The 24,873-nt window shown below is 35.0% G+C and overlaps 1 protein-coding gene and 1 long non-coding RNA gene across 16 annotated transcripts in view; both read left to right on the top strand.

Annotated features, from left to right (window-relative positions):
* The window catches only part of dock9b (dedicator of cytokinesis 9b), a 189,208-nt gene that overhangs the window by 156,177 nt on the left and 8,158 nt on the right, over positions 1 to 24,873 (top strand). For all 15 annotated transcript variants that reach the window (XM_073953768.1, XM_073953764.1, XM_068221915.2 and 12 more), the window contains 8 exons: positions 3,116 to 3,298; positions 5,174 to 5,287; positions 6,996 to 7,211; positions 7,302 to 7,359; positions 12,204 to 12,310; positions 14,504 to 14,626; positions 14,734 to 14,847; positions 21,608 to 21,754. In XM_073953768.1, coding sequence (XP_073809869.1) covers positions 3,116 to 3,298; positions 5,174 to 5,287; positions 6,996 to 7,211; positions 7,302 to 7,359; positions 12,204 to 12,310; positions 14,504 to 14,626; positions 14,734 to 14,847; positions 21,608 to 21,754 — 1,062 coding nt within the window. The remainder of the gene's footprint in view (positions 1 to 3,115; positions 3,299 to 5,173; positions 5,288 to 6,995; positions 7,212 to 7,301; positions 7,360 to 12,203; positions 12,311 to 14,503; positions 14,627 to 14,733; positions 14,848 to 21,607; positions 21,755 to 24,873) is intronic.
* LOC141386200 (uncharacterized) lies at positions 8,470 to 11,700 on the top strand. Its single transcript, XR_012407698.1, has 3 exons — positions 8,470 to 9,804; positions 9,858 to 10,856; positions 11,192 to 11,700. It is a non-coding gene; the product is annotated as an uncharacterized lncRNA (long non-coding RNA).

Below are 24,873 nucleotides of genomic sequence, written 5' to 3'. Positions count from 1 at the left end.
GGTTCATTAGTTAATGTTAATTAATGCAATTACTAACATGAACAAACAATGAACAATACATTTACCACTGTGTATGTTCTTGTTAGTTAACGTTAGTTAATGAAAATACAGTTGTTCATTGTTAGTTCATGTTAACTTATGGTGCAATAACTAATGTTAACAAGCATAGACTTGATTGTTAATAATGCATTAGTAAATGTTCAATTATGATTAATAAATGCTGTACAAGTGTTGTTCATGATTAGTTCATGTTAGTAAATGCATTAACTAATGAACCTTATTGTAAAGTGTTACCCAAATCTTATTATGACTAGGATTGGTTACCGAAACCCAGTGCCATTATGGCACCGGTACCTTTGTAACCGGTATGCAGCAGACCAAATCAGCATTGAAATTTAGTGCCTAATATCTGTGCGCTGGTGCTGCAACAAGAACACAAGAAGCATCAAGGGGTGCACCAAATCACACATAAGTGCTCGTTGTGTCACACTATCTCTAAACATTTAAATCTAAACAAGTTTGAGGGATACGGACACCGTCAGCGATGTTAGGCGTTTGTGGCGTTTGTACTTGTTTCTTAGATATAGAAGGCAAAGCGCGCAGTACGGCGCACTCAGTGAGCAACTCCCTTCATCAACATGCATGATCGCGTTCATCAAATTTGCTTAAACTAAGCGTTCTAAAGTATGGCTATATTTTACAAGCAAGGATTCCTCTGACACACCAACTTGAAGCAGATGCTTTACAAAAGTTGTGCGTAAGGGGGGAAACACGTCAAACATAATGAAACATTTGAGGGCACTTAAAGGCAGAGGAATGCACTTTGTCTTTGACAGCTTGCAACATTATCTGGGACTTTTGTTTCTGGCAACTTTATGTTTCCATGGACACCAAAAAACAAAATTTTAATGTGATTAAGACAATACTCTGATTAAGAGTCAACCATGTATACAGTCATTTGTGATTACCTTAAAGGACCACAGATACCCGCATCGTGAAATGTGGAGGTTTTTTCATTCTCTTCGGCGTGCGGTATCAATTTTTTTTAAAACGACACTCTCCCACCAGTCCTTAGCCTAATACTCACATCAAATACCTCAGTTTGTCACGGGGGCATGAATGAAATATTCCTGAATGAAAGTGAAACTGCCAAACTGCTGTTAAAATTGAAAATGTAAAAATGAAACACCCAAAATTACATGATACTTTTGAGGAAATGTTGGATAGTGCGGTGATGTAACGTTAATTAATTTATGTTCTATAACGTGTAAAACGGCACCATGAAAGGAACAACTCATATATTTACCTTAATCATATTATTGTATTATTTAGATTAAGGCAAGTCATATGCATGTAAACGTAGTCACAAATCCCAACCTTAGAAAAAAGGAGTTCACTGCTTTTGATGACAGCCTTTCCACAGGTTAGTACTAGTAAGCTAATGTAACGTTAAATCTTGCATTCATGCCAACAATCAAATGATCAAAACCAATATATTTAAGTAATTCAAATATTTAAAATATGAATTGATATATGCTACTTTAATTATACTATTCAATTAAAATGATTACGTATTTTTTTGTCAAATAATTTTGTGGCTCAAAAGTATCGGTTCGGGTACTGTTTTGGCACCGGTACCGTTTTATAAGTATCGATTTAGCACTGGCATCGAAATAACCCCAAACGATACCCAACCCTAATTTGAAACATATTTTGGTAAAATGCTTTGGACTTTTTAAAAAACTCAATAATACATTCTCGGCAAATTGACTTCCCTTTTGTTATGTTCATGGCTGTTTTTACCTCATTGGCTTCCATTATAACCACATTTTTTGATAGCAAAGCAATGACACCAAACAATCATGCATTCTTGATTGTTGCTTGGTTTCATGTGTTACATATGCAGCAGCAATGTGTTATTTTCTCAGACTGTGTGTCTGTGAATATACTGACAGTAGCAAGCCTCAATACTTGCGTGTCGGTACTTTTATATACATATTCATTACCTTACTAAATCACTCAATGTTTGTTGTCATGACAGAACTGGACTAACCAGAGCAATTACCTCAAACACATAAACTTAAATGCTGTTTAGTCAGTTTTTGTGACTGTGAGGCATGTATTAAAGAAAAAACTGAAGTCATTGCGTTTGGGAACAGAGATGAGGTACTCAAGGTGAATTTGTACAACAAAACAACAAAAAATACAGTCAAGAATCTTGGTGTGACTCTGGAGTAAGATCTGAGTTTCCAGTGAAGACTTGTGAGAAACTTTTTCATGCTTTTATCAGCAGTAGGGTGGATTACTATAATGGCCTTCTCACTGTCCTTCCCAAAAAAAAAACAGAACACTGCAGCCAGGATTCTGACCAGAACCAGAAAATCAGAGCACATCACACCTGTCCTCAGGTCTTTACACTGGCTCCCAGTCACATTCAGAATAGATTTTAAAGTATTATTACTTGTCTATAAATCACTAAATGGCCTAGGACTTTACAGATATGCTCACTGAATACAAGCAGATCACTCAGATCATTAGGATTATATATACTAGAAACTCTAAGAGTTCAGTCAAAGCAGGGTGAATCGGCTTTTAGCTACTACGCCCCTCACTGCTGGAATCAGCTTCCAGAAATGATCAGATGTGCTCCAACATTAGGCACATTTAAATCAAGACTGAAAACCCATCTGTTTAGCTGTGCCTTTACTGAATGAGCACTGTGCTGCGTCCGACAGATCGCACTATTGTGTCTTTTCTTTTTCATTCTTTTATAACCTGTTTTAACACATTTAATCTGTTTTTAATCATTTTTATTATTTGTTTTATTTTCTGAAACTTGTCTTTTTTATTCTTGTTTATGTAGAGCACTTTGAATTGCCACTGTGTATGAAATGTGCTAAATAAATAAACTTGCCTTGCCTATTTAATGTATGCAAAAGTAATCTCTTAGTGTTATTTTTGGTGGACTCTACAAACTTTGTACCTTTTCAGATTTTCTTAGTGCAAAAATACATTACACACTAAAGGAAAACTAATGTAGACTTGATAAACGCATTGTTATGTCGTTCAATACTGTGTTAATACGCCCTCATCCATGTGTTTGTTTGTTTCACAGTTCCCCTGTACTTTCTTTGACGGACGTGCAGATATGTGTGCCTGTCTGTGTTATGAGATCCTGAAGTGCTGCAATTCCAAACTAAGCTCCATACGCAGTGATGCCGCCCACCTGCTCTACTTCCTCATGAAGAGCAACTTTGAGTACAATGGAAGGAAGTCCTTTGTCCGCACGCACCTGCAGGCAAGAGAGGGACAATGGAGGATGTCAGATCAACACTGATAGAGTCCATCTAGACCAGTGCTTCTCAACCTTTTTTTTTTTTTTACTCTGAGGCCCCCCATTGTCAAAAACCATTTTCGAAGGCCCTCAAAGATATGCCTGATACTTGTTCTGTAACTGCAAAGCTGCTTATTTTCAATCTTTTATTTATGAAGAATAGAAGCGGAAATATATTAAAAATGTCAATACATTTGAAAATAGTTAGAACTATTAATATTCAATAATGGCAACACAGTGGCTCAGTGGTTAGCACTGTCGCCTCACAGCAAGAAGGTCACTGGTTCGAGTCCCAGCTGAGTCAGTTGGTGTTTCTGTGTGTAGTTTGCATGTTCTCCCCATGTTGCAGTGGGTTTCCCCCGGTTGCTCCGGTTTCCCCCACAGTCCAAAGACATGCGGCATAGGTGAATTGATTAAACTAAATTGCTCGTAGTTTGTGTGTGTGAATGAGTGTGTATGGATGTTTCCCTGTACTGGGTTGCAGCTGGAATCATATTTGCTGGAAAAGTTGGCGGTTCATTCTGCTGTGGCGACCCCGGATGAATTAAGGGATTAAACTAAAGAAAAAAAATAAATGAATAAATTCAATAATGTTTTAGGATTTTTTATTTATTTTTTATTTATTTATATATTATATTTATTTTTCAGAATATTTTTACATTTATTTTTTAAAATCCCTGGATGAGAATACTAGTTCTTGAATAAAATCAGCTGTTTGTAAAGAAATGATTAAAAACGAAAACATTACCTTACACTGTATGTTAAAACTGTTAAAACTAAATTACCTTACATGGTTACTTAAAGTAATTACTAGTTCTCTTGAGCTCTTTTGGCAGTTTGATCACGGGACCCCAGGTTGAGAATTACTGATATAGAAAGCTTAGGCCAGGGTTGTCCAAACTTGGTCCTGGAGGGCTGTTATCCTGCTGAGTTCAAGTAGGTATCACTGCAGCCCGGAGACCTCCAAGTAGGAGGGATTTTACTGCAAGTAGGCTGGGTTACCTCCAAGTGGGAGGGACTTAGGTGTGGTGGACATAAATAAAACACAACAGGTTACTATGAGGTTGGGTTAAGTGTTAGCGTAGGTGTAGACAAATAAAACAAAATAGGGTGGACTATGTGTCATATAAAAGACATTAAAAAAATGAAAACTCCAGGTTTATACTGCCCACTTAAAGCTCAAGTCCGACCCACTTGGAGCTGGCTCCCTCCTCCATTTATACCCTTCTCGCTGAGTTTAGATCCAACTTGCTTTAACACACCTGCCAGGAAGTTTCTAGCTGGTTTAGCTGGTTCAGGTGTGCTCGATTAGGGTTGGAGCTAAACTCAGGATACTGGACCTCCAAGACCGAGTTAGGAGGACGCCCCTGGCTTAGGTTGCAAAACTTTGGCTGTGTTCACACTTAATCTTCAGTTCTCTTGATTTGTTTGGTTATAAACAAAAAGGAAAATAAAAACCTAGTCCTAGTTCTTGTAGCATTCACAATGGTAAACTGTACATATAAAAATAGATTAAATATAGAAATGTAAAAAAAAAATGAATGAAAGAAAAAGGATTTAGTGGTTTATATTTTGCAGTGATTTGTTTGAAAATTTTTTCATTGTTTTGTTTAGACATCTTTACTCTGTGTTTGGTTCCTATTTCAGTGAATTTCGGTATGCAGGGTTTGGATACCAGCATTTAAATGAAAAGCACTAAAAGAGCAATCTGAATTTTTCTTTTTAATCAAACCAAACCTGCTAAGTGTGAACACACCCTTAAAGTCCATACTGACATTTTTTATACTTATTTTATTAAAAGACCTGCTTGTTTATTTAAAACATTTTTTTCATCATCAGGTGGTGATTGCAGTGAGTCAGCTGATCGCTGATGTCATCGGGATTGGTGGAACACGATTCCAGCAGTCACTTTCCATCATTAATAACTGTGCCAACAGTGATAAAACTGTAAAGGTAAAGTCATAGACATCAATTTCATTTCCAAAGCAATAATCCATTTTGAATATAGTCAGAAATATCAGCATCAACTTGTCCAAACAGCAAATCAGGGGCAAATATATGGGAACCATTTATTTCTCCCATTAAAGGGATAATTCTCTAAAAAAAAATGTTGTCTGTGACCATTTGCTCATCCTGGTGTTGTTTAAATGTTTTGCGCCCTTCTTTTTTTTCAGCCCACACAAGGAAAATATACAAAAGGTTTTGCAGAAGATCGTACTAAAATGCTATATTTCTGCTCATTCATAAGGCATTATTAGTGCAACAAATCCCACTTACTCAGAAAAAACATAACAGTGATAAATCAAGAAACCGAATCACTTGGGATCTCCGAAAAAAAGTATTATCTGTGTAGTTCTTTACCTAGTTAAATATATATCTTCAGACCAAACTTCGGTTGTCAGATGAAAATCAGAATAAGTTAACGGTTAACTGAAGTGAACAAGTTAACTTGATGTTATGATGAGCAATACAGGAACACTGTCCATTGCATATCACACCACATTTCTATTTGTCTTGGTTTCTCACAACTTGCATGATTTTGAGTTGGAGTGAACTGTTGAACTCATGAATGAGCCGTTGTGTACAAAGAGTGACAGTCAAAATTTTCTTTAAATAATTAAATGTTAATAATAAAACTCTGTAGCAAACCTCCAGAAACCCTGAAATATACAGCATGTGTCATTATTTCTGTAAAACTTTTGTGTCTATTTTAAAGTGATAACTCACCCAAGCACAACAATTACCTCATCATTTACTCTCCTTTGTGTGCTTTTAAACCTTTATGAATGTATTTCTTCTGTTGAACACAAAATAATGTATTGTAATGAATGCTTTTTGCTGGCACCCAGTGACTTCTGTAGTAGGTAAATACGGCCAACCTGATTTCACCAAGCAGGTCATGTTCCTAGATTAACACCTATGTTGATGCTGGAAAAGCATTTCAATCAGCCATCAGAATTAAGGGATATGTTTACAGTTTATGATAAGTTTAGGCTTGCTGTTCTACATGATTGTTATCCAACTATTATTTCCCTCTGATTTTGGGAATAATTTACAGTTCTAGTTGTGTTTTGGGTACGGAATAGGTATAGATTACATTTTCGAACAAAAATGATGTTCCAGGATCAACAAAGATGTTAATCCAGTATTGCATCATACTTTGCAAAATCATGACGTACAAAAAATATCATGGAAGTCAATGGCTGCCAGCAACCAGCATTCTTTAAAATATCTTCCTTTGTGTTCAACAGAAGAAAGAAACTCAAATAGGTTTTAAACAAGAGAAGGTAGAGTAAATGATGACAGAATTGTCATAAAAACTAAAAGTTGGTCAGCTCATTTACTTTCATTGTTATGACAAAGAAGATGGGGACATTCTTAAATCTTGGTACAAAAAAAGAGCATATACACATTTAAAACAACACCAGGGTGAATAGTTAAAGACTATTATTATTATTATTAAGACTATTTTAAAAGTAAAATAAAAGTAAATAAAAAATATGAAAAAACAGTATAACGTCATTGGTTAAAATTACAATGAGCTCAAATACAGTAGATAGCTTTTCATATTCAAACTACACATTCAAATATCCATGATGTGACCGTCATGTGTAAGTTACATAATACCTGACTGTTTGTCCATCCTGCGCTCACTCTACAGCACACTGCTTTCCCCTCGGATGTGAAGGACCTCACCAAGCGGATCCGGACAGTCCTGATGGCCACTGAGCAGATGAAGGAACATGAAAAAGACCCGGAGATGCTGGTGGACTTGCAGTATAGCCTGGCCAAATCCTACACCAGCACCCCTGAGCTGCGCAAAACCTGGCTGGATAGTATGGCCAAAATCCACGTCAAGAACGGAGACCTGTCAGAGGTAAGCTGAGAAAATATTACTAATCAATAATTATTATGGTAAAACAGGAGGTTGTGGATTATATGTTTCATCATGTCTTGTTTTCTTTAGGCAGCGATGTGTTACGTTCATGTGGCTGCGTTGGTGGCTGAATACCTGAAGAGGAAAGGTGAGGGTCCACTAGGGGGCACTGTGGAAATCATTTGTGTGTATCAGTGGGTCAGTTTCTTTTAGTTTTAGGTTGGTCCAAACTAAGATTATACTTTAATCTAAGATATATATATATATATATATATATATATATATATATATATATATATATATATATATATATATATATATATATATATATATATATATATATATATATATAAACCTTTATCTTACAAAAAAGAAACAGGTGCAAATAAAGAACAAATAACAAATAATATGTTACATAAAATAATTATGAGTAAAATAATAAATATATATATATATATATATAAACCTTTATCTTACAAAAAAGAAACAGGTGTAAATAAAGAACAAATAACAAATAATGTTACATAAAATAATTATGAGTAAAATAATAACTATATATAAATATATATATATATATATAGTGGGGGTTTCCTGTAATTTATACTTTTCTATCGAAGACAAGATTTATAGCACTTTTTGTTTTATAAAAAATTATTTAATATATGAAAGAATCTTATTATAAAAATCACAAAACATTGGTTTCATCTTTAAATACCTTGACCTATGTATGTAACATTTTCCAAGCATAAGGATGTTATTATTTAGGAAGGCATCTTCCTTACTGTCCGTTACAAATCCAAAAATGATGTCATTCATATTAAAGATGAGGTGTGCAATACTTGGGTAAAGCCAGTCATAAACATTTGACTATAATGCACCCACAAACATACAGTGAAAAAGCAAATGATCTGTTGTTTCATTATCATCTCAAAACACATTTATTAGACTCAAATCCGAACCTAATTCTTAAATATTCACTTGACAGATATATCCCACTTAAAATTTTCAAATGAACTTCTTCAGTTTTTTGGAGGCTAAAGAAACTTTAAATATTTAGTTCTAAGTATGTTAATTGTATCTTTAGAGAATAAATGTGAAATTGAGTTTCTAGAAACCGCTAGAGGACATATAAAGTTGTTAACTAGATTTCTCATCTTTTTGTTTGAAAATGTACTGTCTTTAAAATCCCATCCTTCAATTAACACAGGAGGAACAGTTGAGGTTGCAAAGGTAGAATAGGAAATTCATTCATTCATTAATTTTCTTGTTGGCTTAGTCCATTTTTTAATCCGGGGTCGCCACAGCGGAATGAACCACCAACTTATCCAGCACATTTTTACGCAGCGGATGCCCTTCCAGCCACAACCCATTTCTGGGAAACATCCACACACACATTCACACACACACACACTCATACACTACAGACAATTTAGCCTAACCATTTCACCTGTACCACATGTCTTTGAACTGTGGGGGAAACCGGCGCACCCGTATGAAACCCACACGAACCCAGGGAGAACATGCAAACTCCACACAGAAACGCCAAATGAGCCGAGGCTCGAACCAGCGACCTTCTTGCTGTGAGGCGACAGTACTACCTACTGCGCCACTGCTTCGCCTAGAATAAGAACTTATTTATTTAATTACACAGACAAAGGTGATAGGAATGGCTTTAATAATAGATTAAAATTTTACTTGATTAGAAATTATATTTTAAAAAGATAAATATTTAAAAAAAAAAAAAAATTTACTTGGTGTGAATGTCATTTTTTCTTTTACCACAATAAATATTTTTGATTTAGATTTAGATTAAAATAAAATTTGTAATTTAAACTGAAGTTAAAATGTACTTGTTTTTGTCAGTGTTGGACAAATTAAAAGCATACATTTTTTCTCAAAGTAGTGTTTTTACTTTAAAGCAGCATTTTATGTCATGTGACCCCACTACATCACTTCCTGACCAGATAGTGTTTTGCCATCTGCCAGTACTCGATTTAAAATGTAAAGATTATCTCTGGTCATCTGTAGTCAATCTTGTTTAGACAGGGTAAACATTCAAAAACTTTCATGTAATGTAATCTTGGTTTTAGCCCTAAGCATCCACGACATGTTTCTATGTATTGCAACAACAACAGTAGCCTAAAGTTACAGTACTTTAACAAAGATACTCTCAGGTACAGCTTATGTACTCTCTTAAGAGAATATATTTTTTTCAGAATAAATGTTTAAGTTAAATCAAAGTAATTCAGTTAAATCATGGTTTCTACATAAAATGTTTTACCTTTGAGGCAAAATAAAAATTTTAATTAATATTAAATGTCATTTTTTTAGTTTCAACCAAGTCAGAACTATACTTTGAGGACATTTTTTTTAGGTTGGTCCAAAGCAAATTATTTTTTTAAGTAATGGTAAACAGTTTTTCCAAACTAAAAATCTAAAACCAACGCTTAAAAAAAAAATTAAAAATAAAATGTATTAGTGTTCTCTATTGTGTTGTATTTTTTTTTTTCTTGACCACAATTATATTACAGTATTAAATTTAAAGTTTAAACAAAGCTAAATTTTACCTTGAGAAAAACTTACATTTTTAACTGTAATAAATTACAATATTTTTTAAAGGTGGTTCAAAGTATATATATTGTTCAGTGTACTATACAGTTAAAGTAAGAATTATTAAACCTCCTGACTTATTTTTCATTAAAAAAGTTAATGAAACAGTTTTGAATAATAACATCAATTATGTAAATCACATTTTATTCATATTAACTTATTATCATATTAATGTTAACTTAAAAACTCTCCACTATACCTATTTTAACAGTTACTGCCTCCTGACTCATGCATTGTTTCATCATCATAAAAAAGTTCATAATCATCATAAAATAATTAAGTCTAATTTGCATAATTTTTGTTTGTCTCTTCTAACAACAGCTAATAGTTATTCTTTATCATTATGATTTTGTTTCTATCCTAGTCACGTTCCGGTCAGCTCTATTACAGGTTATAAAATGCATGACAATCTTTAAAGCACTGATAGAAAAAAGCAGGTGACTTGCTCCAAGTGATTTCACTTCCTCTAGTGGACGGTATTGAGGCTTGTCATTATTCTTTCTTTAATTTGTAATATTATTTGAGCAAAATATTTTAGACAATTTAATAGTAGATTGATGATACTTGAACTATTTTGCTGTTATATTTCAGTGAATTTCCTAATCACTTTTTGAAAACTATAATATCAAAATACTTAAAAGTCTGCTAAAGACATGTCATGTGGTTAGCATCTTGATCTAAAGCACAACATAGTGGAAATGTCAAACTGTTAATGGTTTAAAACATTTAATAATAAGTTGCTAAGTTAAACAACAATTAGTAACTAAATCAAATCTTTTTCACTTCAACATTTAAGCATTTTGCATTATTTTACATTGATACTGAATTCAGCTTACAGTAAATGATACGTTTGTTGAATTTCATTCCAGTTCAAGGAAAATTAATGGAAAATGTTCAAAATGTACATGCAATTCTGGAATGAGTTTTATGTATATACTGTATACATAAAACCATATACTGTATACTCGTCTTGTTGTTGTTCCCAGTTTTAAGAGCAACAATTAATAACTTGACTTCTTGACTTCATTTGGAAAAGTGGTAAAAGGTAGATTTTTCCGATGAATTGTCTGTTGAACTGCATCCCAATCATCAAAAATTCTGCAAAAGACCTACTGGAGCCCGCATGGACCCAAGATTCTCACAGAAATCAGTCAAGTTTGGTGAAGAAAAAACAATGACTTGGGGTTGCATTTAGTATGGGGGCGTGCAAGAGATCTGCAGAGTGGATGGCAACATCAACACATATCAAGACATTTGTGCTGCCCATTACATTACAAACCCTTAGGAGAGGGTAAATGCTCCAGGATTGGCCAGCTCAGTCACCAGACATGAACATTATTGAGCATGTCTGGGGTAAGATGAAGGAAGAGGTATTGAAGATGAATCCAAAGAATCTTGAATAACTCTGGGAGTCCTTCAAGAACGCTTTAATTAAGCTATTTTAACTCTATTAATTAAGCTATCTGAATCATTGCAGAGATGTATGGATGCAGTCCTTCAAGCTCATGGGAGTCATACACAATATTAACTCTTTTTCCACTGCACCATGACTTTGTATTCTATACTGTTCATTACTTCTGTTAGTCCTAATTAAATAATTAAAAATCAAGGCATGGTCATTTATTTTGGTAAAATAAGCATAATCTAAAGGCCTTTGCCTGTCATATAAGCCACTTCAACTAGAAGTCAAGTTATTATTTGTTGATCCTAAAACTTGGATAAGCGACAAGACAGGTAGTGTATGGAGTATAATTTAAACATATTTTTTTATTAACACATAAGCAAAAACAGAGCAAAACGTGACAGCACTTCTTTTTTTACATTCATTAACAAGTTGTTGCTGATCAGATACAGTTTATTTGATGAAAATGTACTGTGTAATAAAAAAGAGAGAAAAAAGTGCTTAAATATGGTAGGGAAAATAAAATTTTGTAACTAATTGTTGTTTAACTTGAACTCATAATCTACTGGAAAACAAGTTTTTTTATTCTAAAACTTAAGTTCAGTGTTTCACAACTAAATGAATGTCTATAATATTCAGGTGAAAGGTGATTTGACATTTTTTTCCATGCCTAAAATCACGCACATATACACAGACACATTATAAAGCCTTCATGTTCAAGGTTCAACCATATTTTGCAATCGGGAGTTCTTAGCAGGTTTTTTTTTTACAGGAGGTAATCTCAGTGCGTGATAACAGCGCTAATAATCCAGGGTCAGAAAAATGACATAAACACACTCATATCATACAGTATTTACAGATTCCTGTGATCTTTCCCTCAGTAATGAGTCTGCATTTCAGATTTTTAATGAGTTTGTTTTGCAGATTATTGCACCTTCTTTAATTCATTTGTTCTGCCTCCTATTTTATGTCTATGGCAGGAATGTTCCGGCAGGGCTGTTGTGCATTTCGAGTGATCACACCTAACATTGATGAAGAGGCAGCAATGATGGAGGACGTGGGCATGCAGGACGTTCACTTCAATGAGGTTCATATTCGCTTACATTTATATATATATATATATATATATATATATATATATATATATATATATATATATATATATATATATATATATATTATATACAGTATAGACATTAATGAGTCACAGCCTCTTAATCCTGCCATGGTTTTATAGTGACACTCCACTGGAATGAATTCAGAAGTCTCCTTTATAACGTCAGTCATAACCCACAGTAGAAAATGTTCTCAGATTTCTTATCTAATCAGTCTCAATTATTCCTTTGCAGTGGGTGTGTTTGTAAAGGAAGTCCAGATAATGAGCCTTGATTAGCCCTCATCACTGTCAATAATCAGTTTGTGCTTTAATGAACTAGCATTTACATGTTGTTCGGTGCGCACACTTGTGATAAGAGATCGTCTTTGCTGTTGGAGTTAGTCCAGACGTCATTCTGAGTAACTGAGGACTCAGAGAGAAGAAATTGGCTTTTCAATTTCAAGTAATATTGCTGAAAACACACATTTCTATTCAGCAGTTTAAACTAAACCACCATCAAAGCAATCATTTTACTCTCTTTAATTGCCATATCGTCTTAATATAATATACATTTTAGACTTAGGTCTTGGGATTCAATTTATGGAGTTATTAATCTCCACAGGTGTGTTATTTTGTGTTTCCAATATTAAACATTTTTATGTTTTTGCTTTAATATGCGGTTGTTTTTGGACATTTTGGATATTTTTAGCCACTGTGCCGCCCCTTTATTTATTTAAAATAAATTATTTGGGTCTATTTTTAGTATGGGCTTGTTTGCTAGCAAGATCTGTCAACGATAATTAATTGAGACTGTACACTGTACACTTTGTTTCTTGTAAACTGAAGCGCGTGTATGGAACAGGATGAAGCAAAACGTAAACTCAGGCCTAGTTTGTTGCAGTTTTGTTTTTTCAACAGTCTGAATGATCCTTTTCTTCTTTGGTCCAGAGCACACGGCATCCATTTCTGCTAAAAATACCTAAAATACTGATTCATTTGAACCACAGTACACATTTTCACTGTGTTATGGTCCATCCCAGATACCTCCGAGCCCAGAGAAGTCGACTTCTGGACACTGTTAACCTAGGGTTTGCTTTTGGTACAGTACAGTTTTAACTGGCATTTGTAGATGTAACTACGTATTGTAGTGCTTGACAAAGGTTTGCCAAAGTAGTCCTGAGCTCATGTGGTGATATCACTTATAGATGAATGACGATTCTTGATGCAGTGCCGCTTGAAGGATCAAAGATCACGGTTGTGCAGCTTAGGCTTGTCCATTACGCACTAAAATTTCTCCAGGTTTCTGGAATCTTTTAATTATGTTATGCATTGTTGAAGGTGAAATATTCAAATGTCTTCCTCTCTTTCTTTGAAGAACATTGTTTTTAAACATTTCAATAATTTTCTCATGTATTTGTTGGCAAAATGGCGATCTTCTTCCCATCTTTGCTCTTAATGGGCTAGACCTTTGTGGGATGCTGCTTTTTTACCAAATCATAATTAAAATCACCTGTTGACATCACCTGTTTCAAATCACATCATTATTTAATCAATTTACCTCATTACTAGCCTTAATTGCTCTTGTTCCAACTTTTTTTGGAATGCGTTGCAGTTCTAAATGATAGGAAAAGATGTAAATTTACAAATGAAATGAAGTTGACCAGATAAAATCTGAAATATTTTGTCTGCATTGAAATACAAGTCAAAGTAAATTTAGAAATCATTACTTTTATTTTGCGTTTTTTATAAATGTCACATTTTTTTTTGAGTTGGAGTTGTAAAACAGGTGTATGTAAACTGTATATAACCAAAACCCAGTAAACACACTGAGATTAACCAAATCAGTAAGGAATGGCCTTCATTGCTGCGTAGTGATTGTTAACACATTAACCAACAGCTCACAGAAACAAGAAATTGGTCCCAAGTGGGATATAAATAGTTATTATAGACAAAAGTTTTAATTATAAAGCCTCACAAGGCACTTTATAAACTATCAACACTGCACACTTTAGCAAATCACTTCAATTAGAATCAATGTTGGATTATTGACATTTCTTAAATCAGCAGAAGCTTTTTGTGAGAAGATGATTTAGTTGTTCGGGGAGGTGTCATGATGGGATTGCATTAATTATGAGATACTGAGCATATAAATTTGTGCACATTTATATTGATGTCTCTCTGCAGGAGGTGCTGATGGAGTTGTTGGAAGCGTGTGCTGATGGTTTATGGAAAGCAGAGCGCTATGAATTAATTTCAGATATCTACAAGCTCATCATCCCCATTTACGAACAACGCAGAGACTTTGAGGTACGCAGAAACACACACACACATATTTATGTGAATCCAGTTTTCAAATTTTCTAGAAATACATATGCAGATGTACTGTATTAATGTAGTTTTGTGCTATTATGTAGAAACTGGCCCACCTGTATGACACATTACATCGGGCCTACACTAAAGTGATGGAGGTGATGCATTCTGGAAAGAGGCTACTCGGTACCTTTTTCAGAGTGGCATTTTTTGGTCAGGTAAGAAAATACAGCGCTTTCTAACAGTACAGCTAACACAGGCTGTTTGAATTAAATGCACTATGACAACAATATAACTGCATTTTTTAAAGGGGTCATATCATGAGGTATCAAATTTGGTCTTGTTCTGTGAAAACATGTTTTGAATTTCATGCCTCTGGAGCTTCCTCCCTATTTGTCAAAAAAAAAACTTGTTTAGAAATAATCAGATCTACATTTATGTTTGTATTATATAGAAGCCCAGATTGGTCATGGGATTTCAATTAAATGCAAAAACATAAGCATCTGAAAAAATGGAATCATCAACATACTTAATGCTCGATGATAAAATTAAAACTTTAAATTGACCTCATGATTGGTGATCTAAATCAGTATTAGCATCTTCTGATTCCAGGAACTGGTATATGGCCCCAAAACTCCTGATCGACCACCCTTAACATAAGCATAGCTCTCTTACACGCGTTCTCTCACAAAATAATTTTCATTTGCTTGCAAACGCATTAAAAAATTCCCACCCATCTTGTATTATTTCTCATAAATTATTTCTTGTATTATTTCTCTAACGTTTGTGTGTGAATGTGGGACACAGTAATTTTGCAAGAAATAGTTTTTTTATGATAAAAAAAAAACATTTAAAAAAAAAATAAATAAATAAAATAAAATATATATATATATATATATATATATATATATATATATATATATATATATATATATATATATATATATATATATATATATATATATATATATGTGTGTGTGTGTGTGTGTGTGTGTATATAATATATATATATATATATACACACACACACACACACACACACACACACACACAGACACACTCGCCGGCCACTTTATTAGGTACATCTTACTAGTACCGGGTTGGATCTTCTTTTGCCTTCAGAACTGCCCTAATCCTTTACGGCATAGATTCAACAAGGTACTGGAAACATTCCTCAGAGATTTTGGTCCCTGTTGACATGATAGCATCACACAGTTGCTGCAGATTTGTCGCAGCACATCCATGATGCGAATCTTCTGTTCCACCACATCCTAAAAGTGCTCCATCGTATTGAGGTCTGATGACTGTGGAGGCCAGTACAGTAAACTTATTGTCACGTTCAAGAAACCAGACTGAGATGATTCACGCTTTATGACATGGCGTATTATCCTGCTGGATTTAGCCATAAGAAGATGGGTACACTGCGGTCATAAAATAGTTGGACATCGTCAGCAACAATGCTCAGGTAGGCTGTGGCGTTGACGCTGCCCAGTTGGTACTAATGGGCCCAAAGTGTGCCAAGAAAATATCCCCCACACCATTACACCACCACCTTCAGCCTAAACCATTGATACAGGGCAGAATGGATCCATGCTTTCATGTTGTTGACGCCAATTTCTGAGCCTACTATCCGAATGTCACAGCAGAAATCGAGACTCATCAGACCAGGCAACGTTTTTCCATTCTTCTGTTGTCCAGTTTTGATGAGCCTGTGAGAATTGTAGCCTCTGTTTCCTGTTCTTAGCTGATAGGAGTGGCACCCGTGTGGTCTTCTGCTGCTGGTGCCCATCCGCCTCAAGGTTGGACGTGTGGTGCATTCAGGGATGCTTTTCTGCATACCTCAGTTGTAACGAGTGGTTATTTGAGTTACTGTTGCTTTTCTATCAGCTTCAACCAGTCTGGCCATTCTCCTCTTAACTGACCTCTGGCATCAACAAGGCATTTGCACCCACAGAACTGCTGCTCACTGAATAGTTTCTCTTTTTGGACCATTCTCTGTAAACCGTAGAGATGGTTGTGCATGAAAATCCCAGTAGATCAGCAGTTTCTGAAATACTCAGACCAGCCCATCTGGCAACAACAACTAGCCACGTTAAAAGTCACTGAACTCTCTTAACCTTTCTTTTCCATTCTGATGCTCGGTTTGAACTGCAGCAGATCGTCTTGACCATTTCTACATGCCTAAGTGCATTGAGTTGCTGCCATGTGATTGACTAATTAGAAATTTGCAAACAAGCATTTTGACAGTTGTACCTTAAAGTGGCCGGTGAGTGTATACACAAATATTCAAAATACAACTTTTTAATTTATTTGTTTTTAGATGTTTATGATCATCACATCTTCATATATGTGAGCATTTGTGTTTTACTCAGAAACCTACAATGCTATCAGAAACCTTGGGCTGTCAGCAAGATAGCCCAGTGGTTAGTGTGCTGACATGGTGTGGCAGAACTCCGGGTGTCCCAAATTTGAATCCCAGCTTGTAGACCTTTTCCGATCCTACTCTCCTCTCTCCTACTTTACCTTTTTTTTAAAAGAAACTTTGGGTCCAAAATGGTCTCAAAACACTTATTTAGGACTGTTTTAGGTGAAAAATAAACTTTACACCCATTATAATTGGACTTCTGGGAGACAAAAATCAACTAATAAAAAGTTTGATGTGACCTCTTTAAAGATCCTGTATGCATGATAATATACCCTGCATGACAGCAGAGTCTTGTTTAAAGCATGTCTAAGGCATTGTGAGTCTCAGTAATCAATCTTTTCTGCTCTTTTTTTTTTCTTTCCTAAGGCTGCGGTAAGTGTTGTTATGAACTGTGTGTGTGTGTGTGTGTGTGTTTTGTTATATTGTCAAGCCATAATAGTCACCAAACTACGGCTTGTTTGTCTGCTTGCATAATGCTTTTGGTTTAGAAGTGGAGGAGGCCTTTTTTTCTGTGTGCTGCTGGCGTCCTTCATCAATAACACGTCCTCTCGTCTGTACATCCTGTCATTTCTTTATTCCGGGTTGAGCCAGGCAGCACGCTGACGCTTTGTTTACTATGGAAGCCATTTTTAAATGGGTTTGGGCCATAAAAATTTAGCTAGGCAACATTAGCGAGCTCTTTGGCTTTACACTGTGCCCATTAACCTCGCAGAAGTTGTGTGATTTTATGGCTTTTGCAAAAAACACACACTGAAAGCTCTGTGTAAGTGCTGATTCAAAACTGTCCATGTCAGACTACAGAGAATAAAAAGATAGCACTGATTATTTACAGATAACAGGATTTCTGCAAAGTGCAGAAGACTAGATGTTGATTGTCTGAGTCATGAGGTGTAATCAGGTTTGTTTTGAAATAATGAATATGTTGGAGGTTTTTAAGACAGTTAAAGTTTACAGTGTGTGTCCCTCAGTCATAACTAGGCTCACATGGAATCTGCGCGCACAGAAATCCACGGATTTCTGCAGATTTTTAGCCCATCATTGACTTTATTTAATTACTTGTGTAAAAAAATGTCTGTAAATTTGTATTAATTCGTTTTTTTAATTCATTTTAGTAATATTATTGACTAATATCAAAATGTTATCATTTATTTACAATACAGTTTTTTCATTTCTGTATTTTATTCGGTATATTTTATGAGAGATTTGCTTTGTTTACCAAATAAGTGGATCTAGTTGTATTTGCTTTGTAAACAATAAAAAAAGTTAAAAAGTTATTATTTTTCATTTCATATATTACGTTTTTAGTTCCGATAATTCTTAAATAATTTTACATAAATCTGCAGATATTTTTTTTTTTTTTTTTACAAAATTCTGCGCAGAAATAACAAAAAATGGTCACAGAATCTGTCTGGCCCTAGTCATAACTAGGCCCATAGAAATCTGCAGATTTTTTAGCCCATAATTGAGTCTATTTATTTATGAGTGCGTACATATATGTGTGTACAGTTTTATATAAATAGTTAAGTAATTATAATAATTCAGTAATGTTATAAATAATATGCTAATATTTATATGATTTATTTACAATGCCATTTGTAAAGTTATTTTATTTATTTTGATTTGTTTTATTTATTTATTTATATAGGAAAAATGCATGACATGTTGTGCCAGAGTTAGCTATAAAGCTAATTTACATCTGTAGTCCCTGGGCAGGAAGTTGTAACAATAAAAAAAAAAAAAATAGCACAATATACACTTACAGTACAATACATAAAAAACATCATAGTCAATAAAATGAAATCAAATCAGTGGTTGCATATTTGATTTTCTTTAATTTAAGAACAGTTTTAAAATGATTAAAAGTGGTACTCTCTCTAATACGCACTGATATTTGATTCCATCTTTCTGCTGCGCCGACTGAAAAAACTGATTGTCCCAAAACACTTTTGAATATTCACCTCTAACTGATGACCTAGTCTGTCTCATACTGTCCTTGCAGACAATCACACATTGTTTGAGAGGTGGTGGTGCAAGATCATTAAATATTTTATACATTAGACACACATTGGCAAAAAAATAAGAAATTATCTAATGTAAGTAATTTATGTTGTTAAATACAATTACAGTAATGATATCTTTTTGAATTTTTTAGCTAAATTGTTTACAGTTTCTTTATAGATAATATACAGTGGTTTTAATGTTGTAATGTTCGTGTGGACCCAGCTTGTAGCGCAATAAAATAAATGAGTTATGATGAATAAATCAATTCTATTTTCTACCTTTTAGTGGTTAATTAATCATAGGAGACTGTTTTGTTTATAAAAGGTTTGCATCTCATTGGATTTGCATTGTAAACCCTAAATATTAGTTAAAAGGTGATTATTATTATTTTTTATTTAGTTTTTACATTTGTATTAATTCGTTTTCCTAATTTATATACTCTCAAAAACATTCTGCATCAATTTGCGTCATTTTTATTTTATTTTATTTTATTTTTTACAAACTACTGAGCTTAAAGAGCATCAATAGCTAAAAATGTCCACAGATTCTGTCTGGCCCTGGTCATAATTTTTCATTTTCACTTGTGTGATATAGAGATTTGTTGATTTGTTTCCATCCAAAGATGCTAATCAAATTTATGTGCACAACTGGAATATTGCATAAAACATTTTGACAAGTGAGCACCATTTCCTTCCAAGGGTTCAAAGAACATTAACGCCACTTCCTGGTAGTCTGCAGCCAAATATCAAAAAGAAAAATGGAATTTGTTGCAGTAGGAGAAGCCTCTGTGGGACTTATTATATAAGAAAAAAGTAAATTTCGCATCAAAAGCTGAAATGCAATGAACGTGCAGTGGCTTTTGGAGAAAACAGTCCTACTGTATTAATACTAGGGTTGGGTCGATAGACGATGCCATTGTCCATCGCCGATGGCCAATAGACAACACAATGCTGAGCCGGCATCACCGATCCTCCGCCCTGCCCCCCTCGCAAACCCGCTCGCGAAAAAAAACACACTTAGGCCCTGTTTACACTAATATGTCTTGGTGGTAAAATAGCATTTTAGAACGAAGATGATCCACATCCACGCCGTTTTGCCTAGCATTTCTGCACAGCCTTCCATCTGCTGAAAACGCACATCATGTGACTACACACACACACACACACACACACACACTGTCATGCGCTCCTCTGAGCTCCAGGCAGAGAGCAGTGCCGTCGGACAGTTTATCAAGGATGTACCGCTGCATTGCATCTCACTATAGTTGTTAAATGTGATATTCAGACATCCCAAGTCTCCCGGAAGTTCCAGGAGTCTCTATGCATTTGCGCGACTCATAATGCTCGCAAACGAGTGATAATCTCCCAGAGTGAAGTTTATTCATAAACTAATTTCGAGAGGATCACGTGATTATGATTGAACACGGCTGGTTCTGCATTAGCAGGCATTATTCACCAATCCGGCCATTCCTAACCCACTATAAAGAGCCAGGGTTTTTTCAGTACAGTCATCTTCAATTTAATAAATCCCCCCTTCCACCCCTACCTCTTCACCTTTCCCTCCATAGGGCTGCACGGTGGCCCAGTGGTTAGCACTGTTGCCTCACAGCAAGAACGGCACTGGTTCTAGTCCTTCAACAGGCCGGTGGTCGTTTCCGTGCGTAGTTTGCATTTTCTTTCCGTGCTTGCAAAGGTTTTCCCCGGGTCCTTCGGTTTCCTCCCACATTCAAAAAACATGCACAACAAGTGAATTTATCAATCTAAATTTAGCACTACAGTCAATCTCTCACCCTGCAGCATATCTTTTCATAGCTTTCAATTTTTAGTCATCAGTTTTTATCAAGGGGGAGTTGTCGAGATCTACCTGAGCTCAAGGCTTCCCTCTCGCCCTGCAAACGGGAGGGAGCCCATGGCTCAAGGACCTTTTGGGCTCAGGGCTCTCTCCCCGGGACAGCATGCCAAACTTGCATGCAAAACGCACTCTATTAACACCCCCCGCTTTTCACATGATAATGATGCCATCATCCATCGCGATGTTTCACATTAGACATCGTATGATGCCAAATTGGTTGACATCGCCCAACCCTAAATAATACTGAAGCATTTTGATGATGGCCTTTGGCTGATGGATAGTAAAATGACCAAAACAACATTTTAAACGTTTTATTATGCGGTCAGTCCACTAGTTTGTCCAGTCATCCCAACACATTGCTCACTTTTTAATCATCACATGATCTATTAAAACTTTTTTTGATGTGCATTCTAGACTTCATTTGGTTAAAGTGTTTCCATCATAGTTTATACAATGTTTTTCTTATCAGATAAAACATTTATTTTACTCAGTTGTGTGCATAAAATGTTTATTTGCATTTTCAAAATTAATGCGCATCTTGCCATTTCCATTAGGCATTTTTTATGTGATATTCCACAATGTGCATAAAAATTGGTGGATGGACACACAGCTATTGAAACCAGCTTTTGTTGGATTATAAAAAGAAGTCATATCATGCATATCACACACAGATTGTGACTGATTCATTATATATGTTTCAGGGCTTCTTTGAAGATGAGGACGGAAAGGAATATATTTATAAAGAACCGAAATTCACCCCTCTCTCCGAGATCTCCCAGCGTCTCCTCAAGCTGTACTCGGACAAATTTGGCCAAGAAAACGTCAAGATGATTCAGGACTCCGGCAGGGTAAGCAAACGTTTTATTAGCATTCTGCCAACAGGTGAAAGCTCAGGCAACTGTGAATAATCTGAGAACACATACACTGATAAAAATGACATGTTAAAAAGTTAAAGGGACAGTTCAACAAAGAATTTCAATTTGTTTTAAAACTGTATGACTTGCTTCTTTTCTGGTAGTAGCTTTTTTGCCAATAGTTTGATAATACATGCTTCAGTAAATCAAATTCATGAATGCATTTAAATGATTCATTGATTAAAACGGATTAATTAATAAAATGTATACATTTTCAGTGTTTTGAGGGATGTTTACTGATTTTTAGAGGTTACTGTAGGTTAAACTATACAAATTATGTGTCAAATTTTTCTTTTTTCTAAGCTACATGCAGATAAAAACACCTGTTTTACATGAAATGTGTTTTGTGAATATTTAAGATGTGCTTCAGTGCTCTAGAACTGCCAGATTCAGGCTATTGAATGATTTTTTCCTAGCATTCAATGGTGCGATTATGCATTCACAATGGTATGAACCATTATTAGGGGGTCAAATGTATGTTTATATTATACATTGCTGATTATTAATACTTAAGGTATCGATTAAAGATCAGAGAAAGATATTTTTTACTATTAAAGGGCTGAGCCCCCATACATTTTATTTTGATGTCCTTCAGGGGGGGACCAAGTGTTAATTAAGGGGGGTCAAACCCCCCCCTGTAATTTACACCCTGATTACAGTTAAAGTTAGTTCCCAACATTATTCATCAATATCTTCTATTTTGTTTTTCACTGAAGAAAGAAATGCACAATGTAGAACTACATAAAAGAAAAATAAATAATTTTCATTATTGGATGTAATTTAACTTTAATCTGCATTGCTAAATATGTCAAAAATAAATGAAATTGCATTGTTCAGTGTATTTTATATAATATGTTCCATCATTTGAAATATAGTTTAGAGTTTCTGATCTTCAAATATTAAAAATCTCTTATATAATGTACATTATAATGCTTCTGTCATGGAGAGCAAAGTGCTTGTTGACAATACCATTCTGTGATGTAATGAGCACTTATCACATAAACCCTCATAACTAAAGAAGTCCACTTGGTGCATAAATAGCAACAGTGTAACAATTAGCTTTATAAAGGTATTAAATAAAGATACAAATTGGCATGACATGACAATGCGAGAGGAATTGTTATGCTAACATACAAAATGTGTGTAACAACTAACCCTGTATTAGTTTGTGCCCCTGTCACCCTTTCTAGTGTAGTTCAATGTAAACAAAACAGTCAACTTATAGCATAAAAAAAGAGTTAGTTCTTGTAAAAACAAAAATTCTGTCAGTAACCCCAAACCCATTTCAAAATTTTTTCATCTTTTCAACCATAAGGAAGTTACTTTTAATAAAATATTTTAATGATATTCCTGTCCCTCCACTGAAAGTGCCCTCCAAGCAATTTAAAGTTTAATAAATGACTAATAGACGTCTAAATATAGACTTTTTAATAAAGGTGTCTTGGTTAAAGCAAAATATTGGCTGTCAGTGAAAATCTAAAAGACATCTAAGAATAGCCCAAATCTAGACTAGTTATCAAATACACAGATTAGGCAGACTTTACATGTGTAGTCATTCATTTATGTCTATTTTATGACGTTTATTCTACACTCACCGGCCACTTTATTAGGTACCCCTTATTAGTATAAGGTTGGACCCATTTTTGCCTTCAGAACTACCTTAATCCTTCATGGCATAGATTCAACAAGTTGGTCCTGGAAACATTTCTCAGAGATTTTGGTCCATCTTGACTTGATAGCATCACAAAGTTGCTGCAGATTTGACAGCTGCACATCCATGATGCGAATCTTGCGTTCCACCACATCCCAAAGGTGCTCTATTGGATTGAGGTCTGGTGAATTTGGAGGCCATTTGAGTACAGTGAACTTATTGTCATGTTCAAGAAATCAGTCTGAGATGATTTGTGCTTTATGACATGGTGCGTTATCCTGCTGAAAGTAGCCATCAGATGATGGGTACACTGTGGTCATAAAGGGATGGACATGGTCAGCAACAATACTCAGGTAGGCTGTGACAATACTACAAGGCAGGATGGATCCATGCTTTCATGTTGTTGACGCCAAATTCTGACCCTACCATCTGAATGTTGCAGCAGAAATCGAGACTCATCAAACCAGGCAACATTTTTCCAGTTTTTTATTGTCTAATCTTGGTAAGCCTGTGCAAATTGTAGCCTTAGTTTCTTGTTCTTAGCTGACACATGCTCTTCTGCATACCTCGGTTGTAACGAGTGGTTATTTGAGTTACTGTTGCCGTTCTATCAGCTTGAACCAGTCTGGCCATTTTCCTCCGACCTCTGGCATCAACAAGGCATTTGCGCCCACAGAACTGCCGCTCACTGGATAGTTTTTCTTTTTTGGACCATTCTCTGTAAACCCTAGAGATGGTTTTGTGTGTAAATGCCTGTAGATCAGCAGTTTCTAAAATACTCAGACCAGCCCATCTGGCACCAACAACTAGCCACGTTCAAAGTCACTTAAATCACCTTTCTTCCCCATTCTGATGCTCAGTTCGAATTGCAGCAGATCGTCTTGACCATGTCTACATCTCTAAATGCATTGAGTTGTTGCCAAGTGATTGACTGATTAGAAATTTGTGTTAACGAGCAGTTGGAAAGGTGTACATTACCTAATAAAGTGGCCGGTGAATGTTTATGTCTATGAGACTTCTTATGAACACCAACAATGCTTGCTGGGTCTGTTTACACAAAGCTGTTGCAAATGTTTGAGCTTTTATTTATGTTCACTGGTAAGTGTTTCTATATGAATAAAATCCAACAATAAATCTGTTTACCACAAAAGTGACCTTTTTAAAAGACTTGTCTTCTACCACTTGTTTTGTCTCCTTATTAATGTTTTAAAAAGTTTAGGATGAAGGGGCTTGCATTAAAGAAACAGACATCTCTCGGATTTCACAGAAAAATTACTTCCCCTGTGTTCCAATGGAGTCCTCTGGGTGTATTTTTAAAAACTAGGAAACAGACATACTCTACTATAAACTATCAGCTCTTCTTGCTATCTGCTATCTATTATTCTTGGTTTGATTTACTACA

Source organism: Danio rerio, chromosome 6 (genome assembly GCF_049306965.1).
Source record: "Danio rerio strain Tuebingen ecotype United States chromosome 6, GRCz12tu, whole genome shotgun sequence".
Lineage (NCBI taxonomy): Eukaryota > Metazoa > Chordata > Actinopteri > Cypriniformes > Danionidae > Danio > Danio rerio.
The sequence above is the reverse complement of the archived record's forward strand: the minus strand, read 5'-3'. Positions and strand labels throughout refer to the sequence as shown.